The 23,696-nt window shown below is 37.2% G+C and overlaps 1 protein-coding gene across 4 annotated transcripts in view; it reads right to left on the bottom strand.

Annotated features, from left to right (window-relative positions):
* The window catches only part of QSER1 (glutamine and serine rich 1), a 79,459-nt gene that overhangs the window by 22,324 nt on the left and 33,439 nt on the right, over positions 1-23,696 (bottom strand). For 3 of the 4 annotated variants that reach the window (XM_010831819.1, XM_010831818.1, XM_010831817.1), the window contains 3 exons: positions 17,439-21,131; positions 1,235-1,563; positions 320-436 (listed from right to left, as the gene is read on the bottom strand). In XM_010831819.1, the coding sequence (XP_010830121.1) occupies positions 320-436; positions 1,235-1,563; positions 17,439-21,131 (4,139 nt within the window). The remainder of the gene's footprint in view (positions 1-319; positions 437-1,234; positions 1,564-17,438; positions 21,132-23,696) is intronic. The other variant, XM_010831820.1, reaches the window with a different exon arrangement.

The following is a 23,696-nucleotide window of genomic DNA, read 5'->3' as shown; positions in this document are numbered from 1 at the left end:
GGATATTTGACTGGCAGAATAATCAATTTAAGTGTTTCTAGGTCCATAAGAATTCTTCCCACACTAATGTTAATTTCTTTCCATTATTTAAAAAAAAAAGAGTTAAGCCATTTAAGTAGTTGGTATTTATATATTAATTTTATTTTAAAATCAGAGCATCATATACTCTATAGTTAAAATTTTATGCTACTTATTAATATATCATAGATGCTCAATATAAATACATTAAACAATACATTTAAATTTATATCATTCTGTATTTTACCCAAGATCACTGTCAAAAAATAGGAAGCTTAACGTAAACAAGCATTTTACTTACACTATTTGTAGCAGCAAATTCTCTTTGCCCATCTCGAATTTCAGGAACAAACTTCTGTAATAAAGCTTTTTGTACTTTCCAAATAGCTGGGGGTTCTTTTCCTGTTTTTAAAGCCTCCTGTAAGAAGAATTAACGACATTTATAAAAACTAGCATTATATTCTAGATTTATAGACTCTGAGAGCTGAAAGGAATCTTAAAGAACTCCCTAGCTCAACCTTTTATCTTTTACCTAGCTGAACTTTCGCAGTAATTCTTATACGTCAGCTATTCAGTCTCTGCTTAAATTCTTCCAGAAACAGGGAGTACAAATATACAAAGTAGCCCACTACCATTTTCTATAGCTATTCGGAAAGTTCCCGCTAATGATACATTGTTTCTGCAATTTTATTACATACAGTACATACATATTCAAAACCACCAGAAATAAATATGCTAATACTAACAACAGACAATTGCGAATGGAAGGAATATGGATAATTTAAATGTTATGTTCTTCATTGTATTTTTTAATGCCATTTCTCTCCACTGCAATTAAAAAATAAAATTAAAGCAGGCAAACATGGCTTATTCATGTTGATGTTTGGCAGAAACCAACACTATTCTGTAAAGCAATTATCCTTCTATTAAAAAATTTAATAAATTTAAAATTTAAAAAAAAACAAGCAAACAAAACCTCCAAAATAAGTGTTCTTAATACTGCTAAAATTTCTTACACGAAATTGTAATATTCTACCATTTGGAATTACAAAAAAATAGTCTAATGCTACTTTCACATTATATTCCTATTATTTTCTTTAAATTTTTAAATTACATAAATAACCATTTTCTCCAAACTTCATAATTCTTCACAACTTAAACTAGATGCAAGGACCCCCTAAACTATGACCTTTAGACCTGGGAACATTCACATTACCTTAAAAGTCTCTATGTCTTCTATCTTTACCACAAACTCATCACGCTCTCTGTACTGGCCTTCTCCTCCACTTTCTGGGTCTTCCTCATCTGTAAAACCTTCTATGGCAACAGTGTCCTGTCCTTTGGCAAACTGGTCTGAAGGAAGACTGTCAAGTTCGATGGACTTTGGGGGCTCTGAAGAGTTTATGTTTTCTGGGGTCTTTACTGCAGATGGAGTGGAGTACAGAGTTTCTTGCTTAACTGCACCCACAGCGGTGGAGGAAGGAGCGGCAGTACCAGGAGCAATGGCAGTTGTGCTAGCAGTCGCCACCTGTGTGGCTTCTGAAACTAGATCAAGCAAATGCAAATTAGCAATACAAAATATTAAACATTTATTTGCTTTGAGTAAAATCTGCACATTTTACAAAGAGACTATTATTTTTGCCATCAAACTGTTTGAAACAATGAAATTAAAGAATGCTTGTTAGACGCAGAGAACGGACTTGTGGACACAGCGGGGGAACGAGAGGCCGGGATGGACTGAGAAAGCAGCACTGACATACATACACACCATGTGTGACACAGGCGACCAGTGGGCCGCTGCTGTGTGGCACAGGAGCCAGCCTGGCACCCGGCCACAGCGGGGGAAGGAGAGGGCGGATGGGCTGAGAAAGCAGCACTGACATACATGCACCACCATGTGTGACACAGGCGAGCAGTGGGCCACTGCCGTGTGGCACAGGGAGCCCAGCCTGCACTGGGCCACAGCCTAGAGGCAGGACGTGGGAGGATGGAGGAAGGCTCAAGAGGAAGAGGATATATGAATATACATATACATACATATATGTGTGTGTGTGTGTGTGTGTGTGTGTGACTGATTCAACAGTATGCAGCATGCTGCATGCAGAAACCAATACAACCCTGTATAGCAATTATCCACCAATTAAAAAATCAAAATAAAAAAAGAGCATTTATTAACTTCTTAACATCTGGATGACAATTAGACAGAGAACCTCCATCAACCTAAACTTACACCTAGTTCCTTTTAAGTAGCACAAAAATATTTCTAAAAGAACAGAGACAAAAAAGTGATGTAAGACAAGGGTCAGCCAAAGCTGTGAAGGCCTAGAAGAAGAAAAGCCAATGGAATGTGGGAAACAAAACAACACCCCTCAAATACTTTGAAAGAGCACTGAAAGCTAAATGAGAAGGATCATAAAGTAATACGAAAAACTGTATGCTAACAAATAACTGAGGTGAACGGGACAAATTCCTAGAAAGACACAAACTATCAAAAGAACTCAAGAAGAAAGAGAACATCTGAATAGACCAACAACAAAACAATAAAAGAAATTAAAAACATCCCACGAAGCTAAGCACAGGTCAAAATGGGTACAAAGGTGGGTTCTATCAACAGTTAAGAATTAATACCAATCCATCATAAACTCCAAGAGATAAGAGGAAATACTTCCCAACTCATTCAAGGCCAGTATTATTCCAATACTTAAACTAGACAAAAACATCATGAAAAAACTATAGACCACTATCCCTTATGAATACGAACACAAAAATCTCTAGCAAAATATGAACAAATATATTTCAACATACAAAAGAAGTATTTGGGCTTCCCAGGTGGCTCAATGGTAAAGAATCCACCTGCCAAGCAGAAAATGTAGGAGACATGGGTTCAACCCCCGCTTCAGCAAGATCCCTGGAGAAGGAAATGGCAACCCGCTCCAGTATACATCATGACCAAGTGAGTTTTATCACAGGAATGCATGCTTGGTTTAACAGCTAATCAGAGACTTCCCTGGTGGCCCAGTGTTAAGATACCAGGCTTCTACTGCAAGGGATACAGGTTTGATCCCTGGTCAGGAAACTAAGATCCCCCATACTGTGCAGCATGACCAAAATTAAAAAAAAAAAATCAGCACAAAAATCCCTATGAAAATCCTAGCTGATTTTTTTTTTTTTGCAGAAACTAACAAACTACTCCTAAAATTCATATGGAAAAGCAAGAGAGTCAGAACAGTCAAAATAATCCTGCAAACGAAGAATAAATTTGGAGGATTCACATTTCAGAAATTCCAAATCATACCACAGTAATTGAATTTCAAAACTTAACTGCTCCTTTAGTAATTAAGGCAGTGTGATAGTAGCAAAGGATAGATATGCAGATCAAAAGACTAGAATTAAACTCCAGAAGTGAACTCTATATTTACAGTGAACAAGGGTGCCAAAACCATTCCATGGGGGAAGCATGAAAAGGCCTTTTGACAAATGGTACTGGGACAACTGGATAGGAATAAAGAATAAAGCTGGATGTCTACCTCATACCATATACAAAAATTCACTGAAAGTAGATTATAGTCATAAATGTGAAAGCTAAAATTATAAACCTCTTAGCTTCATGACCTTACAAGTAACAAAAGAAAGAAAAAGTTGGACTTGACCAAAATTGAAAACTTGTACTACAGCTGATGCCATCACAAAACTGGATAGATAACCTACAGAATGGGAAACACTGTTTACAAATCATACATCTGCCAGATATTAGTATCCAGAATATATAAAGAACTCTTAAATCTCAAAAAGAAAGACAAATAACCCAATTTAAAAAGTGAGTGAGACCTGTTTATCCAAAGATATATAAATTGTCAATAAGCACACGAAAGGCCACCCAACAATGTAAGTCAGTTGCATTAGATCAATGCAACTTCAGCAGATAGCTGCAGTCTCGCAGTCTAACCTACTAGGATGGCTCTAAAAATACAGAAAACACATACTAGCAGACATGGAGAGAAACTAGAACCCTTGTACCTTGATGGAGAGAATGTAAAATGGTACAGCCACCTCGGAAAACAGTTTGGCCCCTTCTCAAAATGTTAAGGGTGGCACACAGGACTCTACAGTTGTGGCAAGCAGGCTTAGGTTCTCCAAGGCACGTAGGATTTGGTTCCCCAACCAGGGATAGAACCCCTGTCCCCTGCGTTTAAAGGAAACTGTGGTTTCTTTACCACTGGACCACCCGGTAAGTCCCCTGTTCTAATATATTTTTATGTTACTGTAACTATGTATCATGCTTTCTTCTTCAACAATGTAATCCAATATATCCAAAGTATGATTTCAACACATAGTCATGTTGAGGGAAGCCCATCAAAAATGTACATAAATGGAAAAAAAAAATTTTTATGCCTTGTGACCAGAAGGTTCTCTATATTATAAACACTTCTAACATTATAATGCTTGTACAGTAGATCCAAAGTAATGTTTTTCCAGTGTAATATATAAAACAAATGTAAACGTAAAAAGAATGCATCTTTTTAGTGGATGTGGGATTTAAAAATTATTAATTTATGAATTCATGGGTGAATATTACATATTGACATGGGTTTCATAACCAATTTTATTTTTATCCTCCATTTTATTGATATAAAAACTGGGAAACACTGTTGTTATAAATAATAGATAAATTAAGGAATAAAGGAGATTTTACTATACCAATGTCACTGAATTTTAAAAATATACTGTTTCTAAGTTACATGGCAAAACAAATCACATAGCTATCTAACAAAAACAGAGATACTGCCACCAGCAGACTCTCAGAAAAGGAAACTGTAATGGACACGCTTTAGTCATAAGCAAAGTCATCCCAAAGAGAAGACACGAGGTGCAGGAAAGAACGGAGGGCAATATGGTACACGTGTGTGTGCTTAGTTGCTCAGTCATGTCCCACTGTGTGACCCCATGGACTGCAGCCTGCCAGACTCCTCTGTCCATGGGGACTCTCCAGGCAAGAATACTGCAGTAGGTTGCCAAGCTCTCCTCCAGGAGATCTTCCCGACCTGGGGATTGAACCCAGGTCTCCTGCATTGCAGGCAGATTCTTTACCAGCTGAGCTACCAGGGTAAATGTATAAATAAAACTAAATAATCATTGACTATTTTAAAAACTATTTCTTACTGAGTATTAATTAGAAAACAGGATAGAATTAAAATACACAGGGGAATTCCCTGGCACTCCAGTGGTTAGGACTCCTCTCTTCTACTGCTATGGGCCTGAATTCAATACCTGGTCGAGATAACAAGCTGTGTCATGGCCAAAATGGAAAAAACAACAACAACAACATTAAAATACATGGTTATCTACCAATAAAAAGAGTGGGGCAAAGTGAGAGCATAAAATGGAGTTTTAGTGCTCAGAGTCTTTATGCTGTTCAGGAGAAAAATAAGATACTAACAGATTTCGAGGAGGTGAAAATGCATACTGTAATCCCTATTATAATCAGGAAAAGAACAGAAATATTTCATCACAGTCATCAGGGGGTAAGAATGAAGACTGACCATGTGTTGTTGATTATTGAAACTGAATGATGCATAAACATGTTTAATTATATCAGTCTTTATAACTTTGTGTTTGAAATTTCCATAATAAAAAAGTTAGGAAAATATTTTATAGAAAGAATAGCTTCCAAATGAGTGAAAGGAAAAACTTATCAATACTACATAATGTCCTTTATGAGAAGTTTTAAAATGAGCCAAAGAAAATACAGACACGTGTGGTAAAATTAGAAAAGCATGGAAGTGATTACCATCCAAGTCAGACAGTGTTTAGTTCTATAGATTATGACCTGGATCTACTTTAATACTCTATTTTTGAACTTTCTTACTTTCCAATGAGTAGCATTTAACACAGTAAACTTTCTTCTTTGCCTCACTCACTTTTGGCACATTCCACTGGTTTCAAAATATAATGCTCCACTGTTCTAAGAGGTTTGTCATTTCAGTTTTAATTTCCTTTTAAACCCATGAGTTATTCAGAAGTTATCAGAAGTTATTTAGAACTTTTAGGAAGAAAAACCTACTTTTTAATCTTTCTGTCCTTTTTTTCTTTCCACTTTTCTTTTGTGAAATTACTGCATTGTGGTTACGGAATATGTCTTAATATCTACATTTTCAAATTTATGAAACTTTTGTGTGTGTTTTCCTTATATGTATTGTATTTTCATACATGAGTTATGAGGGGTTCCCTGGCAGCGCAAGTGGTAAAGAATCTGCCTGCGATGAAGGAGACCCGAGTTCAGTCCCTGGGTCCAGCAGAACCCCGGAGAAGGAAATGGCAACCCACTCCAGGATTCTTGCCTGGAGAATCCCAAGGACAGAAGAGCCTGGGGGGGCTTTGGTCCATGGGGCTGCAGAGTCGGACATGACTGAGTGACTTGAGCATGCACACTCACACACACGTAAGTTATATCTCTGAAGAAAAAATGTTCTGAAAGAACAGAGATATAGAAAATACACTAAAAATGCTAACAATAAGATTACTATAGCAATATTAAAAACAGAAATGGGAAATGTGAAAAAGATTTTATTATGATAAAAGGAAATATAACTGTAGTAAAATTTCATGCACCCAATTATATGGGTTTAAAACATCAAGGGAACAGTATTAGAAAAGCAATAAAACACAGTTGGATATTTTAACACACCTTTTTCAGGAATCAACAGATCAAGCAATCTAAAAACAAATAAGTATAGGGAGGATTTAAAAAAAAATTTTATTAAAAAGTTCAAACATACATAAAATTAGAGAATACAAACCCTCATATACCATAACCCAACTGTAACAATCATAAACATTTTGATATACTTCTTTTATTTTTCTGTCACCCCTATTATACCTGCTGGGATAGTTTAAGGCAAATTCCAGATCTATCATTTATTATACCTGCAACATATATATACATTTTTCTTAAATAACCTAATGTCATTTATTAAACAAAAAATAAAGATATAAAGGCTTTGAACAATATTACCAATAAAATCTATTAGCACTTGATACTCAGGGGACATTTATAAAAATTGACATTTAGCAAGCTACTAACAAAATTTCTATAAATTTCAAAATGTAGGCATTACCTAAGCCATATTCCTTTGACCACAATAGAACAGGGCCATGAATTAATAATAAAGGACTATCAGCAGGGCTATAAATTATTAATAGTAATAAAGGAATAAAAACAACAAAAACTCCAAAAACCTACTAGGAAACAGGTAAAAATCCACTATTCTTAATAATTATTGGGTTAAAAAGGAAATCAAAACTAAAATGACAAACCGTTTAGAAAGGAGAGTGAGAAACATAACATAGAAGCCAGAGGAATAAAGCCACAGTATGGTGGTGGGCTGCGGGAACTTACAACTTCAATTCCATTCACTAGAAAGCAACAAAAAAATACACTGGCCAATGAGAGATTATTCAACCCAGGGAATAGGAGGAAAAAGAACTGATAAAAGCAGAAATTAAGAAAAAGTGAGTAAAAAGTGATAGGAGCAAAAAAAAAAAAAAAGTACCCTGGTTCTTTAAAAAGAACCATTAAATAGGCAATTGTTCCACAGATTGATAAGGAAAAAGACTCAAATAATAATCAAAACAAGAAAGAGAACATAAACTGCAGAACAGAGGAGACTGAAAACTTTTGAGGAAACACTATGTACAATTTTATAACAACAAATTTTAAAATCTAAATTAGAGAAATCATTTTACTAGAAAATAAATAAATAAACTGACCCAGATAGATCAAACTATCAGGAAAAAACTGTTAAGTCCCAGATGTATTCTTAGAAAGTTCCACCAAATCCCAGTTATATATAGCAAACTTTTTCAAATTTAAACAAATATAAAAGCTTTCCTAATTTAATTTATAAGGTTAGCAAATTCCTGAAAACAAAAGTGAACAAAAACACTATACACTAATCCCATTTATGAATCTAGGTGTAAAGATCCCAAACAAAATACTAGCAACTTAAATCCTACAATGGACTAAAGTGATTCATCATGACCAAGCAGAGTTCATGGCAGAAATTTTAAAAAGGAGGTTCAGCATTAGGAAATCAAGTAACAGATTAATGTGGGAAAAAAGAAGGCAGATTTTTCAGAAGAAACTCAAAAAAGCATCTGACAAAATTTAATGCTTACTGTTAATGGGAAAAAAAAATAACTTTAAGAACTTCAAAAGAGAAGGACATTTTCTTAAAGAGTACAGTACATTAGAAACTGACAAATAATTTCCAACACTATGTATTTTACTAAATATCAAGGAGAAGGCTGGGATGCTTGCCATCATTAAACAACAGAGGCCTGAGCCAATAAGATAAATTACCCCCACAGAAAGAGAAAGATAAACTACCGTTATTTTTAGAAGATACAATTATCTATTTAAAAATGCAAGAGAATCAGGTGGAAAAACTGTCAAAATAAAAATTCAACAAAAAGGCCAAGACTTCCCAGGATAAGAAAAGAATCCCTGGTCCAGGAAGATTCCACATGCCATGGGGCAACTAAGCCCCTGCACCACAATTACTGAGTCCCTGCTCTAGAGCCCACGAGCCACAACTACTGAAGCCCATGTGCCTAGAGCCCATGCTTTGCAGGGAGAAGCCACCACGCTGAGAAGACCACGTACCACAACTAAGAGCAGCCCCAGCTCACTGCAACTAGAGAGAGCCATGTGCAGCAACAAAAATGCAGTAAAACCAAAAATATAATAAATAGATAAAATAAATTTAAACAAAAATACCAAACGCACTGAAGACATGAAAATCAACCAATGCCATACATTATCAGTAACTAATGAGAACAGTATCATGAAAATTGTATTTAAAATACTAAAAAAATACTATTAAGACTATAATATAGATTATCTATGTGGAAAAATGGTAAGATATTAAAAGACGTAAGATCTGAGTAAGTAGAACAACATTACATTCCATAAGTGGATGAGAAGACAGTATAGTAAAGATAACAATTCTCCCTTAAAATTAATTATGAATTCAATGTAATCACAATCAAAATCAAAACACTCAAGGGGCTTCTATTGGCCCATTATAGAACAGTTTGAGGATCAGAAATAACGACTGTAATTTGTAAGACAATAAATTTTTAAAAATTCATGAAAGGTTTCTGGTGCCAACTAAGATCAAATAAGTCCATTAGATCTACTTATTACAACTAAAACTGCTGGAGAAAACATAAAACGGAACTACCAGAAAACTATGAAAAGTTGGTAACTACAGGCAGATTGGGAAGGGAAGGCCAAATTGAAATAACAATCTTTATATAGAGAAAGATGTTTCCTCATTTTCTTTCCTCTCATCACCTGGCAGGTCTAGAGGATGGTCCCTATGCAGAACTATATAGGACACAGATAACAAAACTCCCAAGAAAATCTATCTTTTTGGACAGAGGAGTGGGAAAAGGAGACCCATGCAAGGTGAGAGTATGTGGAGGCTATGCCATTTCTTTTTTCTTCTCTTTCTCTTTCCCAGCCCTGCCCCAAAGGCAACCAAAGTCACAGAGCTGCAACACAGAAGCAGTAAACCCAACATCATAAACCTGGACAAAACTCCTGTCTTCTTGGAGAACCAGAGGAACCTGGATGGGCCACGAGCTCCTATGGCATGAAGAGTAGAAAATGTTGTATGTCAATTATATCTCAATAAAGCTGAGGGACAATGTGTAGGAAAATTACCTGTTCTTTTTTTTCCTCCTCTCTCATTGCACTGCCCCAGAGGCAGTCCCAGTTACACAGAATCATAGTAAAGCATGGGCAGTTTTTACAAAGTCCAAGGAAAATTCCAGCTTTCTAGTCCAAATGACTAGGAAAGGAAACCCTGGGAGTTGGGCATGTAGGGAAATTCCCAGAGAAGAGAGAATTGAAGAGTGGTATCCTCTAATTCTGGACATGAACCCACACAAATCCTAGTTTCATGCTTAAACTGCAAATATGCAGAAGAGACCCAAACTAGTACAGCCAAGTCTTTGAGACCTAAACTATAACAAAGTCTACCATGCATCCAAGTTTCAGACTAACTGCTGAGTCAGATCCAAAGAAGCAGAGCAAAGGCTTTCAAAATTGAACTAACATCAGACCACTCAAAGGTGAGACAGAACTTAAGGTCTGACTGCTTGCTGAAACAAAGCAAACCAATATTCTCCAGAAGATTTTAACAAAATCCAGAATCTTACAGTATTGTATTCAAAATGTGCAGGATACAATTCAAGATTGCTCAATATATAAAGAACCAGAAAAATGTGACCAATTTTCAAAGGGGAAAGATAATGACCAGATGCCACTCTAAGGTGACTCAGATGTTTAAATTATCAAAGACTCGAAGACAGCTATCATAACCGTGCTCCCTGAGGTAAGATAAACATATTTTTGAAATGAATGGAGATATGTAAGTTCTCGGCAGAGAAACTGGAACTAGAAAAAAAAACCAAATACAAATTTTAGAGTTGAAAAGAATATCTGAAAATATATGCAATAAAAAATACTCCCTGGGTAGACTCAGTAGTGAATTGAGAAGGTGAAAAAGTCAAAGAACTTGAAGATAGACCAATAGAAATAATAAAATCTGAAGAACAGAGAGGAAGAAAAGATTGAAAAAAATAAACAGAAACTCAGGAACCTGAGGAATAATATAAAAATATTTTACTTTCATGTCACTGGAGTCCAATAAGGAAAGAGAGTTTGGTGCACAAAAAAGAATGCCTGCAAACTTCTCAAATTTGGGAAAAGATACACATTTTACAGATTCAAAAAGCTCAGTAAACTCCAAACAGGATGAACCTTATCCAGAGAAATAATTACACGACTGAAAGTCAAAGAAAAAGTTTTAAAAATGGAATACTTCTTTGGGCTGAAAGGAAATGATATCAGAGGGAAACATGGAGTATGAGGAATAAAGGAAGTACAAGAGCAATTATAAATATCTGGGTAAATACAATAGACTATTTTGTTCCTATTAAATTATTTAGAGTATGTATGATGGTTGTAAGCAAAAATCATTTCTCTATCAGGGCTTTCACCAGGACAAATATATATAAGAGCAAAGGTAAAGAGAGCTCTATGGTTTTTAGGTTTTGGCATTTTCTGTAGCAAAAATATTAACTAAGTGGATTGTAATCAGTACGTCAACCACTGAAAACATAACATGAAAAGATACAGCCAAAAAAAAAACAAAAAACCCAGAGATAAATTTTAAAATAGTAAAGAGTTCAAATAATTTTTTAAAGATAGGAAAGAGACAGGAACAAAAACAAAGAGGGAAAACAGGAAACAAAGAATGAAAGACTGAACTATATTAATAATTATATTAAATGTAAATGGTCTAAACAAACTAATTGAAAGACAGATTACGAGATTAGCGTTTTAAAAAATGACAAAATTGAACTATGTACTGTCTACAAAATACTCACATTAAACATAATGCCACAGATAGGTCAAAGAATGGAAAAAGATATATGCAGCCCATCAAAAGAAACCTAGAGTGGCTATAATAACAAAGCAGACTTCAGAATAAGGATTATTACCAAGGATAAAGAAGGATATTATATACTGATAAAAGGGTCAATTCACTAAGGCTTAACGATCCTAAATTTGTACACATCTAAAAACAGAGCTCAAAATACACAAAGCAGTAACTGATAGAAACGAAAAACAAAACAGACAAGTCCACAAATATATTTGGAAACACGGGAAATGCTCTCTCAGTAATTGACAGACCAAGTAAACAGATAATCAGTAATGAGATAAAAAAATCTGAACAACACTAACAACCAACTTGCTTTAACTGAAATTTATACAACAATCCACAAAACGGCAAAATGCAATTTTCTTTTAAAGTACGCTGGGACATTAATCAAAATCAGCCATATTTTGGGCAATAAAGCTAACCTTAACAGATTTAAAAGAACTGAAATTATACAAAGCAGAAATCAATAAAGGACAAGTGTCTGGAAAATCCCCAAATATCTGAAAAATTTGAAATATGATTCTAAATAACTCATGGACCAAAAAGAAAGCACCAAAAGAAATTTGAAAAACTTGAAAGAAAAAAAGCAAATAATAAAAATAAAATTTGTGGGATATAGCTAAGCAGGGCTTAGAGAGAAGTTCGTAACATTAAGTGCTTAGAGCAGAAAAGAATGGAGAAGGAAATGGCAACCTACTCTAGTACTCTTGCCTGGAAAACCCCATGGACAGAGGAGCCTGGTAGGCTGTCGTCTATGGGGTCGCAGAGAGTCAGACACGACTCAAGTGACTTAGCGGTAGCAGCAGCAGCAGAAAAAAATAGAGGGGACATCCCTCGCGGTCCAGTGGTTAAGACTTCACCTTCCAATACAACAGGTGTGGGTTTGACACCTAGTTGGGGAGCTGAGATCCTACATGCCTCAGGGCCAAAAACCCAAAACATAAAACAGAAGCAATTTTGTAACAAATTCTAAAGACTTTAAAAATGATCCTCATCAAAAAAATCTTTTTTAAAAAAGAAGAGATCAGTGATGAAAGTAGCCAAATCTGAGCATCAGAAGACCACCCAGTGTATCTGATGCATGATCTCTGTAGTTCTGTGAAGCAAAAGAATAATTTAAAATAAGGGGTATGAAGGGGTGGGTGCGTGTGTGTGTGTAGGTGACTGGATAATTAAGGGGCTTATTGGTGGGTAAGTGAGAGTTGGTTGTCGGTGTGCTTGTATGAAAGGCTGATCAATTCTGAGCAATGATGAAAAGATTAAAAAAAAAAAGATTAAAAAAAAATTAAAAAAAATAAATAAATAAAAAAGAAGAGAAGTCTCAAACGAACAATTTAGGCTTCTGCCATATGAAAATAGACAAAAATAGAGCATAATAAACTAAAGTCAAACTGAAAAAGGAATTAATGAAAATAGCAGAAATCAATAAAACTGTCAACAAAGGAGAAAAATCAATGAAACTAAATGCTTTTTCTGCCATCATTTTCTCCATAGACAACCCTATGGAATCTCATTTTTTAAGAATCTATTGGTTTTTTTTTTTTTTTGGCTGCACTGCAGGATCTTGGCTACTCGACCAGAGGGTGAACCTGTGCTCCCTGCCTCCCTGTAGGGGAAGCCGGAGTCTTAACTACTGGTTCAGTTCAGTCAGTCTCTCAGTCATGAACTACTCTTTGCGACCCCATGAACCACAGCATGCCAGGCTTCCCTGTCCATCACCAACTCCCGGAGTCCACCCAAACCCACGTCCATTGAGTCGGTGATGCCATCCAACCATCTGGACTGCCCAGGAATTCCCATTTAAAAAATATTTAAATCAGTTGTGCAAATTTAAGATCAACATATAAAGTTTAACTGAATTTTTATAATGTGCTGCTGCTAAATCACATCAGTTGTGTCCGACTCTGTGTGACTCCACAGACAGCAGCCCCCAGGCTCCTCCGTCCATGGGATTCTCCAGGCAAGAGTACTGAAGTGGGTTGCCATTGCCTTCTCCAAATTAATTATGAGGCAATTGATTAAGGGTTTCCCGGTAACTCAGATGGTAAAGAAACCACCTGCAATGCGAGTTCAATCCCTGCGTTGGGATGATCCCCTGTAGAAGGAAATGGCAATCCACTCCAGTATTCTTGCCTGGAGAATCCCCATGGACAGAGGACCCTGGTAGGCTACAGTCCATGGGACTGAAAGATTAAGCACACAGTGGTATGGCAATTAAGACAGTGTCACACTGATCAAAGTATAAAAATGTAGATCAGTGTGACAGAATTGAGAGTCCAGAAATAGATTCATACAAATACGGTCAGCTGGGCTTCCCTTTGGCTCAGCTGGTAAAGAATCCGTCTGCAATACGGGAGACCTGGGTTCAATCCCTGGGTTGGGAAGATCCCCTGGAGAAGGGAAAGGCTACCCATTCCAGTATTCTGACTTGGAGAATTCCATGGACTGTACAGTCCATGGGGGTCACAAAGAGTTGGACATGACTGAGGGACCCAAAACCTACATAATTTAAAAAACAAGACAAACATGGTCAGCTGATTTTTGACAAAGATGTGAAAAGCAATCAATGGAGAAAGGACTGTCTTTTCAACAAATGTGTTGGAAAAGCTGGACGTCCATGTGCAAAACTTCAACCCATACCTCACATCTTATACCACCATCCCCCAAATTAAAAGGGATCCTAGGGGAGCCTAGCGGGCTGCCGTCTATGGGGTCGCACAGAGTCAGACACGACTGAAGCGACTTAGCAGCAGCAGCAGCAGCAGACCTAAATACAAAATGCAAAACTTTAAAATTCCTAGAAGAAATCAAGAGAAAATTTTTGTGACTATGGGTTAGGCAAAGGTTTCTTAGGATACAAAAAGCACAAAGCATAAAAGGAAAAACGGATAAGTCAGAACTTGTTGAAATTTAAAACTTTTGCCCTTTAGAAAGATTTAAGACCTGTGGGAATTTAGAGGATATGAGCACTAATTCTGCCAGGACTTAACTTTCACAAAGTGATTTTGAAGAGGGTCTTCAAGGAGAACAAAAAGTATCTACTGGACTAAAAAACTGAGGAGGACCCAGGGAGAGAAAAACCTGTTCAAAAGGAGCTTGATTCTGAAAGGCGCTCACAGGTCCAAGGAACAATGAGAAACTCATGTGTCACAGAAGAGGGGAAGTGGCAAGAGTGAGCAAAGAGTGAAACGTGGAAAGGGAGAATTTTTACACATTATTTAAATTTTTTTCCATGGAGCACCAAGAAGTATTTCAAAAGCAGAGAATTAATAACTGATTTAAGAATTCCATGGGCAGAGGAGCCTGGCGGGCTATAGTCCATGGAGTCGCAAAGAATTGGACATGACTGAGCAACTAAAAAAAGCAAGAGAGTCCCAGAAAAACATCTATTTCTGCTTTATTGACTATGCCAAAGCCTTTGACTGTGTGGATCACAAGAAACTGTGGAAAATTCTGAAAGAGATGGGAATACCAGACCACCTGACCTGCCTCTTGAGAAATCTGTATGCAGGTCAGGAAGCAACAGTTAGAACTGGACATGGAACAACAGACTGGTTCCAAATAGGAAAAGGAGTATGTCAAGGCTGTATATTGTCACCCTGCTTATTTAACTTCTATGCAGAGTATATCATGAGAAACGCTGGACTGGAAGAGACACAAGCTGGAATCAAGATTGCTGGGAGAAATATCAATAACCTCAGATATGTAGATGACACCACCCTTATGGGAGAAAGTGAAGAGGAACTAAAACGCCTCTTGATGAAGGTAAAAGTGGAGAGTGAAACAGTTGGCTTAAATCTCAACATTCAGAAAACGAAGATCATGGCATCCGGTCCCATCACTTCATGGGAAATAGATGGGGAAACAGTGGAAACAGTGTCAGACTTTATTTTTCTGAGCTCCAAAATCACTGCAGATGGTGACTGCAGCCATGAAATTAAAAGACACTTACTCCTTGGAAGGAAAGTTATGACCAACCTAGGTACATACTGAAAAGCAGAGACTTTACTTTGCCAACAAAGGTCCGTCTAGTCAAGGCTATGGTTTTTCCTGTGGTCATGTACGGATGTGATAGTTGGACTGTGAAGAAGGCTGAGCGCCGAAGAATTGATGCTTTTGAACTGTGGTGTTGGAGAAGACTCTTGAGAGTCCCTTGGACTGCAAGGAGATCCAACCAGTCCATTCTGAAGGAGATCAGCCCTGGGATTTCTTTGGAGGGAATGATGGTAAAGCTGAAACTCCAGTACTTTGGCCACCTCATGCGAAGACCTGACTCATTGGAAAAGACTCTGATGCTGGGAGGGATTGAGGGCAGGAGGAGAAGGGGACGCGAGAGGATGAGATGGCTAGATGGCATCACTGACTCGATGGACTTGAGTCTGAGTCAACTCCGGGAGTTTGTGATGGACAGGGATGCCTGGCGTGCTGCGATTCATGGAGTCGCAAAGAGTTGGACACGACTGAGTGACTGAACGAACTGACTCTTCTTTTTTATAAAGATAAATGTGATCACAATATGGAAGATGGACTGGTGCAGAGACTGGTGGGAAGGATTCTAATGAGAAATCTGTTGCAATAGGCCCAAGCAAGAGATGATGAGTCCTCACAGAAGAGGAGGCAACGCATAAAGGGAGAACTTCAAAGATCTATTAATAAGCATCAGGTTGATGGTGGTGGTTTTAACTAAAAATGAGATAGTAAGAGTCGTCTAGAAAAAACTAGTTCTAGATTCATGTTTTATAACAGAGATTATAAAAGATTTGCTCTAAGAACATAAGAGGGAACATAACAGTAATTGCAAAGTATTCTGAATTGAGGGAGAAGAATGTAAAACCTTACTGTGATTAGCCACATCTGTTATGTTCTGACTTTAGCAATAATTTTCCAGTATGCTAATTTCCCTGTATAACAAAATGAGAATTCTTCAGAAATGTTTCAGCAGACTTAAAACTTTTGCTGACAAATGTATTAGCAGACATTTACATTAATAGATTATTTGGGATATCGGCTGTTTCATATCACTTTATTAGTTAAAAAGGTGGTCAAATCTGTAGAGAAGCTGAAAAGTACATCACAAAACAAGGTTTAACTCTCTATTCATACAAAAGCAGTAGGCAGGATTACAGGTGTTAGAACCAGATAAACCTGAGTATGATTTAAACCTGAATATGGATTCCAACTCTGCCATTTACTAATTGTATGGGCCCGGACAATTCATTTAGTCTGTTATATCATCTGTATATTGAAGATAACAAAGCACATCTCATGATACTGCTAATAGTTCCTGGCACAGAGGATTTTTTACTTAGCATGTTCTTTAAAACTATAACTTCTATACTGCTTGACAATTGTTTACATAAGACAATGCTTCTCAAAACAGTTCCTTAAAATGCTCCCTTAACTACAGAGAAAAGTGAAACACACACCTAAGGATCTGGGCATATAGTATGAAACCAGTGCAAAATTTTTAAAGTTTTGACTTAATTATGTTAATCTGCATGCTGCACACAAAATAACCAATTTAATAGCAAAATGTTAATTTTTTAGGTAAAATTAGCATACAAAGAAAATATGCCAGTTTATATATAACAACATGGCCCTCAATATAATGTCCCATATCCATGAGCCACTTCAAGATGTCTCAGACTAGAAAAATCTGGACAGTGCACCATGTAAACTATGCTGCATGTGATACAAAGCTGAACAAAACCCAGAACTACCCAGGCTAAAACTCAGAACTTTCCTAGAGGCAAGGAACGTTAAAAAATAAGTCTAATATATCTGCCTAAGCATTCTGTCTTGAGAAACCGTAGACTTGCTTCAAGCTAAGAAAGCATAAAACTTGTTCTAGAGCCAGAAAAAAAAACCAGAAAGCCATAATTATGAACTTCAAATTTAAAACTTTACCTGTTTTCTTCTTTTTATCAGAAGTAGCGTCTGAAGTATTTAAGGTAGTAGAGCTGCTTTTGTAAATATCATGACTGCATACCCCAGGATCATCTTCATCAGAAGAAAGTGAAGATAAATGTTCCAAGTTTTTAAGTTCATTATCAGGTTTTTCTGATGGACTGTTAGCCCCAGCCTCAGACACTAAAGGAGTGGGTGTCGCAGCTGCAGTCTTTGGAAGTGGTGGGGGACAAAATGTACGAACGGTCTGTGTTCCTGGTCGCCTAGTCCTGTTAGGCATTCTCACAGCAAGAGTGGAAAACTGCTGTTTGGGCCCAGATTTCAGAAAATCTAAGAAAGAGGCAATAAATCCAGTTTTGACTTCTGGTTGTTTTTCCTCTACTTCTTTGATCTTCTGTCTCATTTTTTCTTGATGCTGATAACCATCATGGCAGCTTTCTGAGGAAGGGGGAGTATACGGCAAATATATATCTGTTCCCCTTGGATTCTGGCGTTTGCCTTGGGCAGGCCTTTTCAGCTGTTTCTGATGACTGTTGTCTTCCTCTTTAGTGTGCCCTTTTCCTTTAGTTTTCTTCTTCTGGAGGTTAAAATGCATTAAATCTTGGTTTTCCTCTTCAATCTTGACACTGACTGTCTCCCCAGGCTGGGCCATGGCCAACACTGCAAGTGTATTCCTAGAGGAGTTCACCGACACACCACTGTCATCACCGCCTAAAGCGAATTCGCTCTCCGATGTAGCACTCTCTCCACTTATGCTTCTACTACTAGAAACGAATTCTTGATTTCTGTTATTATTTAATGTACTATCAACAGCAACTTCACTGTCTTCTTCAGGTTCATGACTGGTTGCAGACTGTTTCTTGAATGGACCAGAACTTTGCTCCTGCACTTCATGACCTGGTCCGACCACTGGTGAAGTTACTTTAGAAGCTTTATTTTGACCAGGTACTTCAACATGTTGTTGATCAAGAGTCATCTTTGACTGAAGAGTAGGTACTGGTGAAAGGTTTACAGTAACTTGATTTCCATTTAAGGAAATATCATTTATATTTGGTGGCTTTCCTACCGTAACTGCTATGGAGTTAAAATCTGATGTCACATGCCCGACATCCAATGACTGCTGAAAATGAGATTTAGAATCACCATCTTCAACAGCAGGAATGGTTTCATTTGAAGTTGACTTGGAGAAATCAGAAGGTGTGACCCCACAAGCTGCTGCTGTAGCGGCTAAGATATCATCTACGTTTGATAAAATATTTCTCTCATCACTGAGGAGCATTGCCTCTGGGAAACATATTGATCCAAGAGAAACAAAATGATTCTTTGAATCATGTTGAGTTGTTTCACTAAAATGGCCCTTTGTTGTCAGATGTTGCTGTAATGGTTTTGAAGAGTCAGAAAGGTCCATTTTCATAATTTCAGAATTTTGAGGATGGAGTTGCTGCTGAGAATGTTCACCATTGCTCCGAATAATATGACCATCCATTTGAAGGAAAGGATGCACTATTTGTTGAGGACTTTGAACACGCTGTACTTGTAAAGATGTCTTTATTTGTCCTAAACTTGCCTGCAGTATTGACTGCTGAAGAATTTGTAGATCACAGGCAGAATCTAAAAGGACCTGTGTATTAGGAAGAGATGCCTGATGGCCATGCCCTAAAGCATTGTTTGGAATTTGAATCTGAGATGAGGCATTAATTATTTGATCATGCTGCTCCTGGACCTTGGCTTCATGTACCTTCTGTATAAGAGAATGCTGCTGGTTTAGGTCTTTAGTATTCAACCGTATTTGCGGAGTTTGCATTAAATTAGTTGTCTTCTTAATATCAAGGGTTGCAGAACTATTGACTTGGCCAATTTGTTGGTTAAGTTGTGTCATTGAACCAACTATGTTTTCTTCTTTTTTAGACCCTTGTAGAGCAATACCAACCACCTGATCTTCAAGACAGGAATTACTTCTGATTATGCTCTGAGAATATCGGTCATCTGCCTTTGATACCTTATAAGCTGACTCTGGAACGTTCATTTCCCCATCAGACAGCCTTGAGGTTGATGACTCAAGAGATACTTGTGGCTGTAATACCTGTAACTGTTGCATTGGAAAATCATCCTCTTGTTTTGAAGACGTATAAACACTTGAGTCAAGTTTTCTTTCAGCATAAGACTTTGGATCAGGGGAAGGTAGGTTATTCTGTAAGGTCTGACAGTGAGTTGAGGTCGCAAAAGATGATGACTGGACAGCAGGCAAAAACTTTTGGGACTGGGGAGATGATGACCCTTGGGTCTGAGCATTTTGGGAAGAATGCATAGAAATAAAATTTTGAGTTGGACTAGCATCTGGCACATTCTGAGCCCGAGAGGCAGAAGAGTAAGAAAGAGAAGGGGCTGTTAACGTGAGGGACTGACCTGAAGCATAGCTTTCTGAAGGACTAACAACTGACAAAACTTGTGACTGAGATGAAAAACTAACCTGTGTCTGGCTAACTGGTGATAAACCCTGAGAATGACCAGATGCGTAACTCTGAGACTGGCTATCTGAAGACGGATCTCTTGTTGGAGCAGGGTAATTCTCATTTGTAACCGAAGATAACACCTCTTGCTGATTAGAAGAATAATTAAGTGTTGAATTTTCAGAGGTTATAGTCTGAGACGAGCCAGAGAAAGTCAATGTTTTATACAAGGATGGCAACTTCTCAACTTTGCTGGACCTATAAACCTGTGAATGAACAATAGATGGCACATTATGCGGCTGTACTAAACCATAATTTTGAGACTGACTAACTGATAAAAGGCTTGGTAGCTGCGCTGTAGAATAAATTTGTGCTTGGCCTGATATTACAGAACTCTGGTTATGTAAAGGTTTGGAATAGCTTAGTGTTTGCACAGGAGGAATTATACTTGGAGGTTTGGGGGACTTGGTTGATGCTAGTGGTTGTTTTGTAGAACAGCTTTTTACTTTTGCAGTAGGATACCCTGACGATGGAATTGCAGATGAATAGGACTGAGCAAGTTCCACTGAGACCTGGGAGGGCTTCTGTTGCAATCCTCCATTGCTCACCTGAGTAGACTCTCCAATTGGGCTACAGGATAAAGATGACTGCCTGCTTGTTTCCTGAAAATTAACCCCACTTGCATTTGATAGATAACTGTGTAAGGAATGCTGTGAACCAGTCAGTTGTGCCTGAATAGACTGGGTACCTGAAGGCCGCTGATGGTGTTTAATAACACTACATTCTCGGAGAAGAGCTCTTTCAATGGAAGCAGTAGAACTAGTAAAGAGAGTTGAACCGTAGGCTTGAGGAGTTTGCTGGGCTCCACCAAGTGCTGAAGGCAACAAACTAAACTGAGGTTGTAAAAGATGGGGTGCAGACTCTTGAGCTGAGCGGTACGTTGAAGACTGAGGTGGTATGCTGTTACTTATCGCAGAACTGCCCAGGCGCTCAAATGTCAAAGCAGTTGGAACAGTTCCCTGGGAAGTCTTGATTTGAAGCAAAGGATCATGAGAACTTAAAATTCCATTTGATGTAGTGTTAAAAGTTGAATCCTGAAGCACCAAAGGTGAGGTGGTAGCAAAGTTTCTATTGCTGAAGGTGGCAGGATGCTGATAAGCAGGGAGGGCAGGGGATGGAAGCGTTCCAGTGGTTGGCAAAGGTCCAGTAACAAACAGCTCAGTTGGTGCTGAGGAATGCATACCTGTGAAAAGAAAACAAATACACTTATGCAGTTATAGCACAAACACTTCTATCTGTTCTCATAATTCAGACTTATAAAACTTACATAACCTTTAATCCACCAAAATCTCTTTAAAACTGAAAACTCTGACAAATTAGTTCTGCATAGATTCTAAAAAATACATTTCAAAATAGCTAGTTTTTATAAGGCAAAAACAAAACTACAAAGGTATCAGCAATTCATTTCTATTATTGTTATATAAACATGAGATTATACATATAGTCAGATAAATCATTTGAAACTTACGAAAATACTAAATATATATATATCATCTCTAGTGATTACTTTACCCTGACATTCCCATGCAAAACACCAATGAACAAACTAAAATGTTCATAACATTAAAACTGAAACCAAATTCCCTACATTTAATGTAATAAATATATCTAAAACTAATAGTGAGGTTAACACTGCAAAGTTTCTTTCATCAAAATACATGTATTTTTAAAAAATCCTTGCATTTCAAGTTTCGATTTCCTATGAACAACTTCCAATAACAATAGATGCATGCTTATACAAAAAGCTGATCAGAAATTAATGAAGTACTGTCAAGAAGAGATTGTTAACATTTCAGGATAGCAGTCTAGCCACTTACAGCCAAAGTAAAACCATGTATACCTTTTATGGTCCAAAAGCTCCTATAGAAATTTAGATCTATGGAAATTTACCCTATGGAAAAAAGTGGACACAAAGATTCAAACAAGATACTCAGGACAGTTATTGTGAATAACAGGTAGAAACAACCTAAATGTCCATCAACAGGAGACTGGTAAAATAATTATGGCATATCCTAATAATACTGCTGCTATAACACTGCTTAGGCGAAAATACAAAAAAAGTTTTGATGCACAAAGGTATCAATAAAGAGTAAACACTATTAACTCTTCTCTAAAAAGCAGGACTATGTTAGGAACTAACACTTTTCATTTTATATACCTTTTAATTGTTTCTTTTTTTTCTTAATTTATTTATTTTTGACTGTGCTGGGTCTTCGTTGCTGTGTGGGCTTTTCTCTAGTTGCGGGGAGCAAGGGCTACTCTCTAGTTGCCGTGCGTGGGCTTCTCATTGTGGTGGCTCCTCTCGGTGTGGAGCACAGGCTCTAGGGTTCCTGGGCTTCAGCAGTTGTGGCTCCCAGGCTCTAAAGCACAGACTCAACAGTCGTGGCTCTCGGGCTTATTTGCTCTGCGGCATGTGGGATCTTCCCAGATCAGGGAGCAAACCCATGTCTCCTGCATTGGCAGGCAGATTCTTTACCACCAAGCCACCGGGGAAGCCCTAATTGTTTCCATTTCTTAAATTTTTATGTTGGAGCAAAACTGATTAGCAATGTTGTGTTAGTTTCAGGAGTATAGCAAAGTGATTCAGTTGTACATGTACCTATTCGTTTTCAAATTCTTTTCCCATTTAGGTTATTTCAGAATATTGAGCAGCATTCCCTGCACTGTATGGTAGGTCCTTCCTGGTTATCTATTTTAAATACAGCAGTGTGTACATGCCAATCCCAAATTCCCAATTTATCCACCCCCACCGCCGCCACGCTTTTCCCCTGTAACGGTAAGTTCAATCTCTAAGTCTATTTACATATTTTTTTAGTGAGTTTCCATTAAAATTTTTTTTTCCCCCATTTTGAAAAAATAGAGGGGAAAAGGTTCTCTGGCCCTTTTCAAAAATATTCTTCTTTCACTTCTTTCCATTAAATGTCAAAAAAGTGGGAATTCCCTGGTGGTCCAATAGTTTGGACTCGATCTTTCATTGCTGGGGCCCAGGTTTAACTGACGGAGGAACTAAGGTCCCAGAAGACAGGCAGCAATCAAGAGTATTACAACTCAAGGACAGAAAACATCTAGTTACTCTTGAAACAATAAATAATGCTTAGAATTAACTAAATATATGTAATGTAAAATTATTCCAAGAAGCAATAAATAAAGCTATTGTATTTTTTAATTTTTTAAAAAAAATATTGTTTTATGCCATACTAACACATTGTTTCTTTAGAAGCAGAAGTTTCTCCAACATACTGAAAAGACAGCTGTATTAATGGAATCTACATCAGAATAATAAAATATTTCCAATAGCTATTACTTAAAAGTATAGTTTTTAAGATGAAATCTTAAAAAAAAAACTAATCTGTCATCCTGCAAAAAATAAAAATATACACAAACAATTTCAAGGGGTAACAGAAAAATGAAATAAGAAAAATAAAATAGAAAAGCACATAATATAATAACATCAATTTGTGCTAGCTTTTATTAAAGAATGACTTATTCCATTCACTTAAGGATAACTTTCCTAACTCATGACGAAATCAGTTCTAAGGTTGCTTTTTACTCTACCACCTATCCAGTCTGAAGGCACTAAAACAGAACTTAATCTTTCACCAACTTCCCCCAAAAAGATAAACATGTAAAGTGATAGGTGTGTTAATTAACCAGATGGAGGAATTCTTCCACAATGCAAACATGTACCAAATTACTACAATGTACACTGTAAATATCTTACAAGTTTATATGTCAATTATATCTCTAT

Source organism: Bison bison, unplaced genomic scaffold (assembly GCF_000754665.1).
Source record: "Bison bison bison isolate TAMUID 2011002044 unplaced genomic scaffold, Bison_UMD1.0 scf7180017864531, whole genome shotgun sequence".
Lineage (NCBI taxonomy): Eukaryota > Metazoa > Chordata > Mammalia > Artiodactyla > Bovidae > Bison > Bison bison.
The sequence above is the reverse complement of the archived record's forward strand: the minus strand, read 5'-3'. Positions and strand labels throughout refer to the sequence as shown.